General features: G+C 42.8%; 1 protein-coding gene across 1 annotated transcript in view; it reads right to left on the bottom strand.

Moving 5' to 3' along the window:
• BMPER (BMP binding endothelial regulator) overlaps window positions 1–15,516 on the bottom strand; it is a 253,019-nt gene that overhangs the window by 171,899 nt on the left and 65,604 nt on the right. The window contains 1 exon segment of the mRNA XM_081244842.1: window positions 11,889–11,971. Coding sequence (XP_081100968.1) covers window positions 11,889–11,971 — 83 coding nt within the window.

Here is a 15,516-nt window from a genome sequence, read left to right as displayed (position 1 = left end):
CCTTTTGCCCACAACAATGCCCCCTAAGGGATACAGAACACATCTGCATGCCTAAAGCCACTCAGAACAATATAGTGTAGTAGCAAAAGCAAAACTTTAAAAAATACCAAAAACTTCATTGCACTTTTCCTAGTGCTTGGTCAAACGATTTTACTTAAAGATAGAAGTTTAGGGTCAACATCCAGTTTGATTATAAACGAAATCTTGCTTCAATATATGAAAATTTTTGTGTTGGGAAAAAACCCTCTTCCAGCCTGATGTTTTTCTGGCACTTAGCGGGCTGAGTTATTAAAGACAGCTGTGTCCATTGTTTATGAATATTATGGATGCTGAAAACCTAATAACAAAATCAAAATTTCTCAAGAGTTCCCTCCCTTTCCTTTTCTTGAACTTGAAACTGAAAAGAAACATGTTTCCCACCACTGTCAAGACCAGTCACTCCTGTCATCTACCAATCACATTCCTCAGCTCGGATCAGTGAGGAAAAAGCACCCTGGCATCAACACAGCTCCACAACAAAAAATGTGAAAGTGTATGAAAAACTTATTTTGTCAAATTAAGGCATGAAAAAAATTAAGATATGGATCAGTATTAATGATGTGGTGAGGGTAATTTTTCATACTCATTTTGAAATTAAAATGTAACTTCTATTATTGAATTTTAGTGCTTAAAGTATAAGCCCAGGATACTCCTTCATAATGAGTAACTGACTTTATTGATGTTTGACTACATTATAAATTTACTCTGACCAAAAATGAAACTGGTACCTTTCCCTCCCACTAAAAGAACGTCATGGACAAAAACTATGGCCTTTCTTTTTATTCACTGTGAATACAGGGGTTTTTTTCTTTTGTTTAACTCCAGCAATATTCAGAGGTTTCCAAAGTCCTCGCACAGAACATCTGGAACATAATATTTTTAATCATGATCACATTATCTGATTCTGTTATGTGTATCAGGGAGAACAGAAGAAAGGCACTAGAGCAAAAAGAAGCCCATAGAATTATGTGATAGATGTGTTTGACACTGGATATAAGTCCAGGTTGTTTGTACATTTCATGGTGCTCCTTACACAGAAGGTTCACCCTGCTCCTGGAAGCCTGTCCCCTTTCCAAAGAGCAAAGTCTGCTTGATATATATTTCCAGCTGGCTCTTCTGAACCACAGCTAGAGAACTTAGGTGGGTTTAGAAAGGATGATTCACTGCTGTGACTCAGTGTAGGCTCAGAGATGGGCTTTAGAAGACAAGGTCGAATGTGTGCATTCCCATTCTTCCCCTGTGTGTTTGTGGTCCAGCATCCTCCTATCTTTGGGAGGACCGTGCTGCCTGTGATGTAAATACGTTCCTGCTTACACTAAACAAGTGGTACCATTTAAAATTCCACTCAAAGGGAATGGTGGTAATTGAAGCCATTCACAGGACCACAAAAGCACTGCCACCCTCCAAACTGAACATTCGAATGACATCTAAAAGGTGCCAAAATGTGCAATCAATTCATTCAAAGGATATTTTGTGAATATCTCGCAGTACAGAACTCCGTGACGGCTATTTGAGGAGAGACCAAGCTAGCAATGAAAATGAATTATGCTACTTTACTGAAACAGGCTGCTGTATCGAGATACTGATGGGAATGGAAGAGGGGCAGCTTAAGGAGGACGGGAAATGACAGGGAAAATGGAAGCATGAGGGAAAGGACAAGGGATGGAAGAGTAAAGGGGGTGGGGGGAGCTATGAAGCAGAAACAAGGAAAGGGACAAAGACAGTAGCAGACCCACAGATAGCAGTTTTTTAAAAAATTAATTTCCCTAGGTAATAATGGACAAAAAGACAAAAAAGTTCAGGAAATATTCTAAGATACTGTAACGCTCACATTTTATTCTATTTTACTGACAAAATGGGATATTTCTTGTACAGAACAAACGTATGGACACCATGGGGGGAAAGCGGCGGGTTGGTGGTGGTGGTGGTGGGATGAATTGGGAGGTTGGGATTGACATATATACATCAATATGTATAAGATAGATAACTAATAAGAACCTGCTGTATAAAAATAAATAAATAAATAAAATTCAAAAAAAATAGGCTATTCCTTTAACATTCACTAATGTTTCCTCTCTCTTCCTCCTACGCCGCAGGGAGACGCATTCTTAGACTTGCCGTCATCCCGTGAGGCCTTGAGGAGTCGGAGCTCACACCACCCCCATGCCCCAGCCTCTTCACACAGCTACTATGAAGTCTCCTCACCCGTTCCTTTAAAAATGCTTCAGGTTGGAGTCTCTTCCTCTTTAGATTTATCAGAAATCCTTCACTTCACCATTATCATTGAAAGAAAAAAGTGAATACTGAATGTACTGTCTTCAAAATAGAAATGAAAACCCAGGCAGGAAGGTACAAAGTTCTAGATCATAGAACTCATCTTCCAGAACATGGATACTCAAATCAGAGAGTGTAAGACTAGTCATTTGCTCAAATATTTACTGTTTCCTACGTGCAAGACACTGTCCTCGAAGATGTGAGGACACGATGCCTGGCCACAAGAAACTGAACATCCAGAATGCAGAAGGAGGAGAGGTAGGAAGGGATGGGCGCAAGAGCCCCAGTGGAAGATCAGGACTGGAAAGCAGGAGGGGCCCTCGCACTCTGAGCCAAGAGAGAAAGGGATGCCTGAGAAGACAGAGAGGTGGGAGGCTACAGAGCCACAGGCAGGGAAGAGCCACTGTAGAAACTCAAAGAGTAATTTCCCTTTAGTGTGGAGGCAGGTCCAAGTCACCGTCTCACAACGAAGGAGTCAGAGGTAGGAAGAGAGGAGCTTAAGCAAAGAAAAGTCTTGGACCAATTAAACTGGGGAGCTGACAGTGTTGACTCGCTTTTTTCTTAGTTGATATGTGTCTGGATCAAGATTTGAGGAGAAAAGACTGGAAGAAGACATGGGATTTCAGCAAACTCTGCCATTATCCAACGTGCTGCACACACAGCACTTTTTTCAGTGTTTTTTAAAAACACACCTTGATGTAAACAGCCGAAGACTGTTATCCTTCATACACAGACTGCAATAGAACTTTAACCACTCAACAGAAAAATGAGAAAAACACAATTTACAGAAGAAACACAGTTGGCTAATACACATATGAAAGACGCTCAATTTCAGAAGAAAGCATTAATGAAAACAATATTCTCAAATGGAAAAACAGTTTTGGTGCAGGAAGATATACACCTAGGTACTGCTGGAGAGGACATTAGGACATGACTTTTATGAGGTATTTTAGCAACACACACACACACACATACACCTTAAACTGTTTCTATCCTTGACCCGCTAATTATACATCTATGAGTTTAGTCCAAGGAAATAATCAGATAAACAAGGAAAGATTACTTTTCAAAGATGTTTGTTATACTATTCATAATAGTGCAAACTGAAAACAGTGTTCATTTTTAATTCCAGAAAAACGATTAAATAAATCATAGTATACTGATGAAATATTATGCAGCTAATAAAAGTTATTTTTCAATGACTTTTTTTTTTTTTTTTTGTGGTAGGCGGGCCTCTCACTGTTGTGGCCTCTCCCGTTGCGGAGCACAGGCTCCGGACGCGCAGGCTCAGCGGCCATGGCTCACGGGTCCAGCCGCCCCGCGGAATGTGGGATCTTCCCAGACCGGGGCACGAACCCGTGTCCCCTGCATCGGCAGGCGGACTCTCAACCACTGTGCCACCAGGGAAGCCCTCAATGCCTTTTTAATGAAACAGAGATATGTTCACAGTATGTTAAATGAAAATAACCAGAATGCAAAAACTGCATACAGAAGGTGATCCTACCTAGTTATATTACTATATGTGAATATGGAAAAAAAAAAAAGGTTGGAAGGAAATATATCAAATCATGTTAACAGTGGTTTCCTTTGAGTTGTACAATTATTTCTATTTTTCAATACATTTGGACTTTGTATAGTATCATATAGCTTATAGTTGGCACATATTATCACATACTGGGCACACACAAAAAATGTTACAGGATGGTTTGATTTGGGCTTATTTTTAATAAATACACCCAAGTCAATAGATTGTAATTGTCTGGAAAGAAAAAGTGAAATCCCCTTCATCTTTGAGCACTCAATACCTAATACACTATCTAACACATAGCAGACACTCAATCACGTTAAATTAATAAACAACTGGCTGGCTCTGAAGACAAGTGATGGATGAAAAGATGGAAGAATGAATGGTTGGAAAGTTCTTCAGTCTTTAGTAAAATCGGTATTTTTCCTGGGACTTTTAGGAGATGAAAGGGGTTCATCATGTGACAGACCTTGAAGAGAGTAAAAGCAAGAGGAAAAAATTCCAAGGAATGATCTTTGCAAAGATACGATGAGATGAGATTTAATCCATGGAGCCTGTTTTTCTACCAACTCTCAATATCCATTCCAAACCTCACTCAAATTTCTAAATGTATCTGCTTCTTAGATGGACAGGAGAAAGCAACTGCTCAAAAGCCATTACACAGTTGCCCCTCTATTCTACTAGGAGGATGAATTTACATTCACAGAACCACTGAAACTCATGTCTAGCTGAACCCAACTCCTCTATATAGTCTCCAAAGAGACTGATGCTTCAACTCCACCAATGACTATTACAAGGAATAGACAGGCCCCACCAGATTAACATTTATTTCTATCCACCTTTGGAAGCGGAAGCACTGAGCATGGCTCTGTCCCAGCAACTATCACATTCTCTTTGTATAGTCATAATTTCTTGGCGAAGAGATGCACACTATAGATCACAGTGTCTCCATTCTCCAGCTGGTGTGAAGGTAACAGATACGTGTTCATCATTCACTCTGCCATCATTGTGACATATACTTAGGCTGAAGGCCCAAGGCTGGAATCTGGTATGAGTTTAAACTTGCTGAGACTTGTGAACTTCAGAGAAAGGAAGTGTAATTCACCTTCGCATTGTATTAATAGCCCTTGCACCAAAATTGGGGTTCTTTGTAGATGCTCACATCACCATTATTTCTCCCTCGAAATATTTGGTTGCTCTTCATTCCATAGATTCAAATGGCATATCCCACTTTCAAATGTCTACAAACAACCATACATAGTATCTCAAAATGACACTGGTTGGTGGCAGGGAGAGGGCAGATGGGATAGGAATGACATGTGACTTTATACTCAGGCAGTTCAGGATTTCAATTCTTATTAACTTTTTGACCTCAGGCAAGCTATTAAAATTCTCAAATCTCAGTTTCTTCGTCAAAAAAAAAAATGGGGCTAATGCCACCTAGGTTACAGGACAATCTTGAAGATTAACATTAAAGCGCTATATGTATCTGGCACAGAGTATACACTCAGTAAAAGTAGCTATTATTATCAGTAATCCCTCTATGGATAAATCATTTGCTGATCTCTTTTCAAACTGTGTGTTTTCCTATAAATGCTCAAATGTCATACATGAAATTTCCTTTCCAACTTTTTCCCTATTAGGATCATTTTTCAGATGGTGGCTCCCTATGTAGAAAAATAACTTTACAGGATGCTACAACTATAAACTATATTAAAAAAAAGCATAAGAAACTTTAGAAACCACAAAAAATAAAGACATATATGGGGATTAAAATTCAGGGTTTGGCCTGAAAATACATGAGACAGGGCTGAAACAGGATTTAAAATATACAACAGTTATTCCCAATATTTTTAACATCAAAAAATTAAGCCTCCTGTTGATTGCAGAAACTTACTGAAAGTACTCAACTAGTAACACAGATAACTCAACCAGACTCGTGAAGGCTTTAGGACAAGCCTTGAAGTTCCCACCTCGTTAGTTTCCACCAATTCTAAACTAGTATATCATGAAAATTGCCCAATCCAAATCAAGTCCTTACATTAAAAACTCACCTTAATCCAGACCCCCACAAGAACCTCACAAATATCCTACCTTCATCCTCTTCCTTCCAAGATATTATTTTAAGGCTCCATCAAGGTAATCATCGATGACCACAGTAAGCAATAAAGTCAGCTTTGCCTTCTTTTGGTGCTATTTTCAAGAAGCAAGAATTTGACACCCCTATAACAAATAGCTGTACATTTATGGAGTCACCCTGAAGGGAATGGCATTACAGTAGACCTTCCAATAGAAGGCTGACAGAGAAATCACAATTGCTCAGATTCATCCTAACATAAAACCCCAAGATTCCGAACCTCATGGTCTAACCAAATGCAGTCAGAGCACCAGCCACTTTTCTAAGCAAGTTGGAGACCCCTCCTAGTGGCCAAGTGCTATCCAGCCCTTAAATAAAAGGCTTTTTTTTTTCAGTCGACTGTTCAAAACCAAGACCTTTTTGTCCTCAGAGTGATGGTACAACCACAGTGCAAAATGGAACACTGCAGCAATTACATCAGTATTTCAGACTAGTTTTGCAAACTAGTCTGAAGGTTTTTGGCCCACACTGCTTAGAAAAACTGCCCACATTGATCTAATTCACTCGATAGTTGCTCAGTTCTCCAATTTATTGCCCGGATGTGGCCAAATTTCTCCCCATGGACAGGGAAGATATAATGACAGTCTATCACTAAAATGCGCCAAATTGCGCAAATTACCAAAAGTAAGGCAGAGGCCGTGTGAGAGGATTCAGGCATGGAGGGTCCCAAATTCCCATGTCAGAGAAGCAGCGGTGTGGCTGGTAACATGTAACTTGGACTGCCCCGACATCATGTGACCACAGAAATGACGAGCTGTCCCACTGTGTCCTATTACAGGGAAGTACAATCTGAAGCTGGACAGACTGGAGCAGGGAGAGGTAGGACACATCTCCCCATATTTCAGGGCAAGGTCAACTCTGAGGGTAGAGAATTACAGTCTCTTTTCAAAGCTCTGCCACAGCAAGTGGCCCCGGTCACTGGCAGGTGCTTCCGGCCACTGCATCCTCCTGCTGCCATGAGGAGTGGGAATCTTTGAGGCTTAGACAACACTTTTCAAACAAGACATCCTCAGGGGAGTCATCCACATTCCATACAAAGCAATTTATAATAAGTACTACAGCGGCTGAACATAAACCCATCTTCCCTTCAGAAATGGAAAAGACGAAATGTGCAGGGGGCAGATATCGTAGAGAGGGGAGAGAGAGGCAGTGGGGAAAGAAAGGGAAATCAAAGTCAGCATTCATTCATTCCTGAATTCAGCAATTATTATGAAGATCCATTATGCACCAAGCACTGAAGATACAAAAGTCACCATTTTACCCTCACAGAGTTAAATAAAATCATCACACGCACAAATATGTAATTACAAATCATTTTAAATGTTTAGGAAGTAAAGTATGGGTTGCTCTAGAGGGTTTAGCAACAGGACCTGATCTGGTCTTGGGGGCCAGAACAAGCTTCTGGAAAGAAGGAATGCTTGAGCTTCCAAGTGCAGGATGAGCGGGCATTACCTAGGTATGCAGCACCAGGCGATGGAGCAAAAAGGAGAGAAGAAAGAAAAAGCAGCCTAGGTAAAGGCCAGGAGATATCAGACCAGGGCTCCTCAAAGTTTATTTGTTAAAGGAATCTTCTAGAAATCTCCCTAAACTGTAGATTTCAATTCTGGGTCTGGGGTAGGGCCCAAGCTTCTGCATTTCCGACAAGCTCTGGGGTGAGGCCAACACTGCTGGTTGGGTGCATGCTTTGTGTAGCAAGGATCTGGAGATCTGCCCAGAGGCCAGAGCAGAGAGAACGAGGGAGGGTCAGTGATGAGGCCAGAGAGCTTGGCAGAGGTCGGACCACACCAGGCTGTGCAGAGCATCTTAAGGAATCTGGTCTAAGAGGAATGGGAACCATGAAGATCTGCATTTCCTTTGTTCTCTCCAAGGAACCTTGCTAGGAGTTTCATATTCCCTGGGAGACAGCACTTTGCAGTATCTAAAGTGTAAGTGAGAGCAAAGGTGTTTATGGACTTCAGGGGTTCTAAGAGCCAATAAAGTACAGCTCCTTCATCTCAGACAGCCCATTAACAAGCCATGTTTATTAGTAAAAATCCTCAGAACTGAATACGCCTTTGTCAGCAAAAGTGATCTTGGCCGGTTAATTTGGCTGGTTTTGCAGACTGAGGACTTGCCACTCTGTTTAGAGTGTCCTACGCCTCTGTGGGCTTCCCCGCCTTCAGTAAGCGATTTCCAAGGATGCGGAGCCCACAGGGTTCTTAAAATAGTTTGGTAAAAGAGAACACAAGCACCTCTCGTTGGCACTTTGGTCTTTAGCCTTACAAGCCTGAAGACGTTGGCTTTTCCAGAGATGTCTGTGCCAACTGCCACCAGCCTGTTCCCTGAAAATTTGATGAACAAAGGCACAGAGAACTGTTTGCTGTTCAGTTAGGCAGGTCATAAAAGCTCAAGCTTAAACGAGGTAGAAGCAGCCAAGTGCTTTTAACCAATTGCTCAATATACTTTATAAACTATTCTTTGCTTCTGCCATAGGAAAAAAGCATCTTCTTTCGTTTTTAAAATGAACACAGGACTCATTCACACTGAACACATGACATGAGGAATGCACTCTGCTACGACTCAGACAAGTCTAAGGAATAGCTAAAGGAACTCAAGTGTTCGCCACCCTGATTAGTACCAGCTCTACGGAGAATTCATTCTCTTGACTCTGTCATTATTTATAATAGGTAAATGGGGATGATACAGTTTGACAAGTGATAGTGAAGCACCGCACTTCCTATGTGAATCATGATGTTACTCTCACCTAAAAATCAGAGAAGCTCTGCTTCTGTAATGGGTAAGAGCGAGTGGTTGTGAAATCCTCTCCAGATAATCTCCAAACATTAGCATGTTCTGAACTGTCTGGAATGCTGTATATACTATCCTGACCTAAAGCAAGGATGTAAAATCATGTGTAAGGCATTTGTTCCATCATCCAAGGAATCCATCTCAGTCAGATGAAGTGTCTTTCTGGTGGTCTGCCTGTGTCACCACATCCCAAAAACATGGGTAGACAGATTTTCACAAATTTAGAGAGTGTAACAAAGGGGGCTAGAGGTACAATACAATTTTCATGGTGTATATAATATCTACTTGAGACGGGGTTACCTTGAAGAGTTGGCAGTTCATCCATCAGAGATGGGTAATATACACTAGGGATGCTTTACACATCATGATTCCATGGGGTATGCTCCAAGGCAAACAGTAATCTAATGAGAATGGGCTACCTATCTAACAATAATTATTCTCCCAGGCAAGAAGGGCAAGAAGGAGCTGGCCAGCTTTAAAGGGCAGAATGGTCACAGTTTGGAAGGAAAGAGATTACTGAGAGAGATTAGGGTACTCCACCGCAAGATAGAGATACGAAAGCAAGCAAAGAGTGCTAGCTAGCATCACTGAGCGCCCACAGTGCTGAGAACAGAGGTGAGCAAGATGAGTGTAAGAAGACGTGCCTCCCTCCCTGATGGAGGACCCAGTCTAACACAGAACAGGAAAATAATCCAGTAACCGTGCTACAACGGGGCAAGTGCTCACCTGGAAGTGTGTGTGTGCGTGTGTGCTGTGTGTGCACGTGAGGGAAAGATGGCACGTAAGCCAGCCAGTGAGAGCCCTGAGCCTCGGGAATACAAATGAGAAAACAGTTGCTGCTTCTGCCTGGAGGGATGGAGTGGTCAGGGAGTTGCTATGGGTGGTGATAACTGACTTTGAAAGGCCAAGCACTGACCAGGTGAAGGAGGAAAAGAAAGGGATTCCAGACAGGGGCAGTGGCATGAGCAAAGAAGAGGAGGCATAAGAAAGTAGTGGGTTCAGGGAAAAGCTAGTGATCCAGTGTTCTACAGATGTGAGTAAGAATACCTACACGGGTACGTGTATGTACCTATATACATTCATATTCAGAGATATAAAAATATTGATGTCTGTGTATGTACCTATACACATTCATATTCAGAGATATAAAAATACTGGTGTCTTTGTTTTGTACGCACATATATGTACCCGTATACATACACATATATGTTGTAGCCCACTGTTGCTAGCCACCCACCTCCTCACACCCTCACGCACTCCGAGCCTCACGGGGCCAGACCCAGACCGCACGTTTGCAATATTGCCTTCTAAACAAACATCTGCCCAGTTGCCACCCTCAGGACAGGGTCATTTGCTGCTAAAACATTATCTCTTTCATGAGTGTACTACATCAAAAGATCGCAAAATAAAAGCATATTAAAAACCAATTTATTTTAATAACAAGCTGCAAAAAAGAAAGCTTAGGCCTCAAATTTTTGTATTCACAAAAAGAAAAACTGTTCTTATGACCCTCCCGATACCCAAGCCAACTCACAAATGTCCTATCCCCAAGCAAGAGCTCCATGGTCCCTTCTCCTCGTGCTAGTAACTCACAGACTGACGTCAGGGACACAGTCAACACCATTAGCTGCCCCTTACATGCTGAGGGTGGCAACGTGGAGAACTAGAAAGAATAGAGGATTAGGAATATAGGAATGTAGGAGATTAGAATATAGGGATATAGAAAATAATGTTGAATATAGGTCTGGAGGAACTCATGAAGCAGGAAAGCTTGGGCAAGCAACCACATCTTTGGATTTTTCTTTCTTCAGTTGAAAATGAAAGCAGGACTTGCAGGGGCCTGAACTTGGCCCTCCAGTGTGTTTCATCAGTGCGCAGTGTGTTTAAAAACACATGGAATCTGAATGTCTTGAGTGCATTTGAGTATGTGACTACAGATAGATACAGATATAGATATAAATATCCTCTCTCTCTTTCCCTCCTCTCCTTGCTTTCCTCCTTCCCCCTGCAAAAACCATCACCCTTGGTCATGTTTACTTTAATGTGGACTCCCTAGGTTGTGTATGCATATGTGCTATAGGATGGGGGAAATATTTTGGAAAAGACATGTAGAGAAATGACAAATACTATGATTTATGATGATCCACATATGATTCTGCTTTGGTGAAATTAGGATGCTGAAGTTCCCTGTGTATTTTTTTAATATTCTGAGATGAGTACTGTATGTTCTTTATTACAAAAGATTAAAAGCTTAAAAAATATATGGTTGTACTAACTCCCTACTGTAAATAACTTGGAGCAGCGGTTTAAGACTAGATTCCCTATCATCACCATCACCACCAATGAGTCAACTCCAAATTTAAAAGACATTAATAAAAAAGATCTCTTTAAAATTATAAAATTAAAATTATTACACCAAATTCCTTTTTGCATTCCTAAGCACTCTGAAGATATCCTTAGCATATGAATTACAAATCAACAATGCCTAGAAAGGCAAGTCTATGGTTTTGTCTCACTAATCCCTTCTCCGCCCTGAATCCATGGTTTAGAGGCATTTCCTCCTGTCCGTTCCCCTCAACATAATTGACCAATCCTCAGATCAGCTTCTCTCCGAAGCAAGCTGCATTTATCTCCATCTGCTTCCCATTTGACTGCACTAAAGAACTCAACAGCTGCCTAAGCAAGAAGCTTCTCAGGCCCAACGAACAGAGAATCCGTGTCTTCCCAAAGAAGAATGTAGGTGGAGGGAATCAGCCTCTCTCCCTCACTCTTTAGAGCAGTGGTTGTCAATCAGTTTTCCAAGACACACACGGCAATGTCGGCAGACATTGTTGCTTGTCCCAACTGAGGGGCTGAGTGCTCCTAAAATCCAATGGTAGAGGCCAGGGATGCTGCTAAACATCCTACAATGCGCAGGACAGCTGCCACCACAAAGAACTACCCAGCCCAGAAAGTTAACACCGCCAAGGCTGAGAAACCCGCCTTAGAGTGATGAGCTTTTTCCCTTGGTTCCACATCAGGAGGGAGAGGAGGAGAAACCATAAGGAGACCTAGGGCCGCTCTTGGTGAGTCCCAGCCACAATTAAGCAGAAGGAACACCCTTGGAACATCCAGGGCAGTACTTACAACACAGGAACACTTGGTACATTTGTCTCCTTCTGGCTGAAATTCCTCCCCTTCTCGGTACTGCACCCCCTCAAACACACAGCCTGGAAAGCAAAGAAGAATTTCGATTTAGGGCAGCAGCCTTGATTCAGCTTGACACTATCCTTCTATCCACTGTGCATCCATCCCCACCTTCACCCCCGCCTAGCACAGTGTCCTCTTCAACCAGAGAACAAGACTGCTTCATGGTAAAATGATAGATAGATAGATAGATATAATAGAGATATAAAATTATATATATATATATGGAATACAAAAGATTGACATGGGTCCAGAAACCCTAAGATACTAGAAAGCAAGTAAGACAGTGTAAGCCAGGTCAGCCTAAGCAGCATCAGTGCAGGGTTCTGAGCCCTGCAGAGCCTGAGGAGCTCACCAGGACTACCCTAGCCACAGCCAGGGAACCAAATCCCAGAGGGGTCAGAAGAGGCAAAGAGAAGGTCAAGCAACAGAAGTCATGGATGAGCTAAGGAGCAAATGACATGAAGAGCTGCCACTTGGAGAATACCCAGAAGTGCCCCCAACCTCTACCAGACCCTTCACACCCCTGATCTCACTCCATCTTCAGTGAGCCTACAAAGCACAGACTCTTATCCCTGTCCCACGGATGAGGAAAACATGGCCTAGAGAGAGAAAGCAATTCACTCAGCTGGGCAGGTGGCAGAGCTGGGATGTGAACTCAGCTCTGACCCACTGGTCGTACCATACAGAGGGTCAGGCACCAAGACAAGAAAGGACAGAGGCAAGGCTGGAGGTGCCACACAGGTTCTCAGTCCCACCCTGTATGCTGTTAAAGGGCCTAAGATGCCCCCCCCCCACTAAGTTTGGCTAAATATAGGACCAAAAGCCCAGGAGGTGTCTCCTATTCAGAAAGACGACCAGGTCCCTGCTGTATTCTCAAGTGATCTCACAGGTGACTGGAAGCACAGGCTGGCCAGCAACCCTGTGTCACATGGGCCATGGAAGGACCGTCAGCTAATGGCAAATCCACTTCCCTCAGGACTGTCCTCACGAGGTACTTTGCCAGAATAGCTGAGGTCACTTCCCACATAGTAGACAGTGCTGGAAGCAGCACTTCCAATGGGTGAAACTCAGCAAAGGGGGCTCTTGTGAAAGACTGACTCATGTCCCTGAGAACAGGTGTTCAAGGCCTGTCCAATGAAGTCATCAACAGAACTCACCAAACTCTCAAAGCAGCTGGGTCCTGACAACGGGAACATCTGAACATATGAGCATTGCCCATAACCACCCGACCTGGCCACTGGACCTACTCATTTTAAAGCTAGATATGGAGCCCTTTGTTCAACTGAAAGACACGAGGACAAATGCTACTGAAGCTGAATGGCTGAGTGAACTGTGGCTTTAAGGTCTTTCTGATGCCCACACCCAGAGCCAGTCAGTCATCAGCCACTTCCTGCTATTCCCTTTGATGCAGGGAGACTTGCTAAGCTTGGGACCCTCCCAGTGGCTCTATCTCAGCACCGTTAATAATGGCAGGTGTCCAGTCATCTCTTTTCAAAGGACACTCCCAACAAAGGGTCTCCAATGCTTTCATATATGTTTGCACCACTGGTTCTGTCATATGGATTGCCAGACAGGTTAACTGCACAATCTACATTTGACAATTTAAATAAGGAAATTTTCAATGAAAATTGCATGCAAACTGTTCCCATCACGACCCAACCTCCTTGAGCAAACAGTCAGATGAAAAGGAAGGAGCAGACAACCAAAAATGCCCTGAAATCTGTTTCAGGAAGAAACTGACCACAAGCTGTATGTGTTTGTCATTATGTGGAATACCATTCCATGATCAATGACAGATGCCAGTCCTTCTGAATTACAAGGATAATACCCCCAAGGCTTCGCTTAACTGTCCCTATCTAGACTTGGCTGAGGGCTCCTTCCCAAGACACAGGATAATGCATTCTGGATGTGGTCTCTTCTGAGTCTTCTGATTTGCATCCCAAAGGTTGGCCTTTGAAATTAAGGAGAGAGAGTAAAGTTGATTCTTGACCCCATAACCCAGGGCACAGTGCCTGCCCAGGTGTCAGGGGGCTGGTGTGTAGCACTGGCAAGCTAACTTTTAAAGATCTGCCTCCTAGGGCATCTAGACCCAAGTTGAAAAATTATCACAGTGTGGGGATAGGGGGAGGTAGTACAGTATGGGGCCCAAGAAAGAAAAGGGGCCAGCCCCCAAGCCCACCTTTAGCCCTTACTCACTCCTGGGCATTGGGCAGGTACTTATCCTCACTGAGTCAAATTTCTTCCTGGATGAACTACAGACAGTACCTCATCCCCCACTGGGATGGCGGTGGGGACTTAGCGTTATATTATATGAAATCACGGAGCTCAGCCTTTCCTTCCTGGGAACTCAACTCAAAAACAAAGTGAGAGAAGCAACTGCTCAAATATGATAACTTCAACTGCTGAAATAAATTCACTCTGCTGTTTGTATATGCACACTTTCAAAGGCGGACTAAAAATATGATTATCTCCTAAGTGAGAAGGAATGTTATATATGCCAAGTTGATTCTATATCAATAAAGCAACAGTCTACTCAGCAGAACTGAATTAATATTTAAGAGCTTCAATACCTTTTAAATCTCTACGGCATATAAAATTTGCTCTGTTATCAATCTCAAGCTTGGCTGTGTACAGAAATTTTCTGGGAGGCCTGAGTGTCGCCCTCAGAGATTCTGATGGAATTGGTCTGGGAGGCAGCCTGGGCATCAACATTTATCTTTTAAAACTTCCCAGGTGATTTTCATGTGCAGACTAGAGTATTAGCGAGCTAACCTAATAAACACCCCTTAGGCATTTTAGAGGATGGTTACATGATGTAAAGCATTCAGTGCATTCAGAGGGGAAAAGTACTCAAGCAAACTCTGTGTGATAGATACAAAATAAGTGAATTATGGAAAGAATTATTTTACTTTCAACTGGTTTCTGGCCTTCACATAAGCTTATCCAATAATACAAGCTTCACAGAAATCCCAGTGTGAAAAGGAAGTTTGGCTCAATAAAGACTGTCCAGGGAACCCAGAAAGGTTAGAAGTAGTGGAGAGAGACTGTCCTTATTGTCATTCAAAGATGAGGGAAGGCTGGACTCTGGAAGGGCCCTGGTCTGCGCACACGTCAGAGTGTGTGGAGGGGAAGGGACCAAGAGCTCATCTTCGCAAAGCATCCCATGGCGATGCCTTCACTAATTCCCGGGAAGGTTCGCAGTACAGAAGGCCCTTTGGAGATCAACTTCAAAAGCAAAGAGAAGTAGTTGTGAGTATGGCCTCCAGCGAGGAAAAGCACTCGGAGTAAAACCCAAAATGCAGAACATCTGTCGAAGAGCAGGGGCCAGAGGCTTAAGGGATCAGAAAAAAATCTCTCACCTCAAAATCCCCAGGCTGGTACCTAAGGGGAAGAAAAGAGGCAGGAGGCCTTTGTAATCCTGTTCAAAAAAGTAAGAGGAAACACTCCACCCACTGGAAAGGAAAGATCCCTTTGCTGTCAGCTAGGCTGTGGGACCCTCTAAAAAGACAGTGGGTCCCACTCACGGCACCACGCCAAAAACTGAGACCAGCAAAGCCCTAAGCTA

Source organism: Mesoplodon bidens, assembly GCF_964165515.1.
Source record: "Mesoplodon bidens genome assembly, chromosome: 9".
Classification (NCBI taxonomy): Eukaryota; Metazoa; Chordata; class Mammalia; order Artiodactyla; family Ziphiidae; genus Mesoplodon; species Mesoplodon bidens.
Note: the sequence above shows the minus strand (reverse complement) of the source record. Positions and strands in the feature narration are given on the sequence as shown.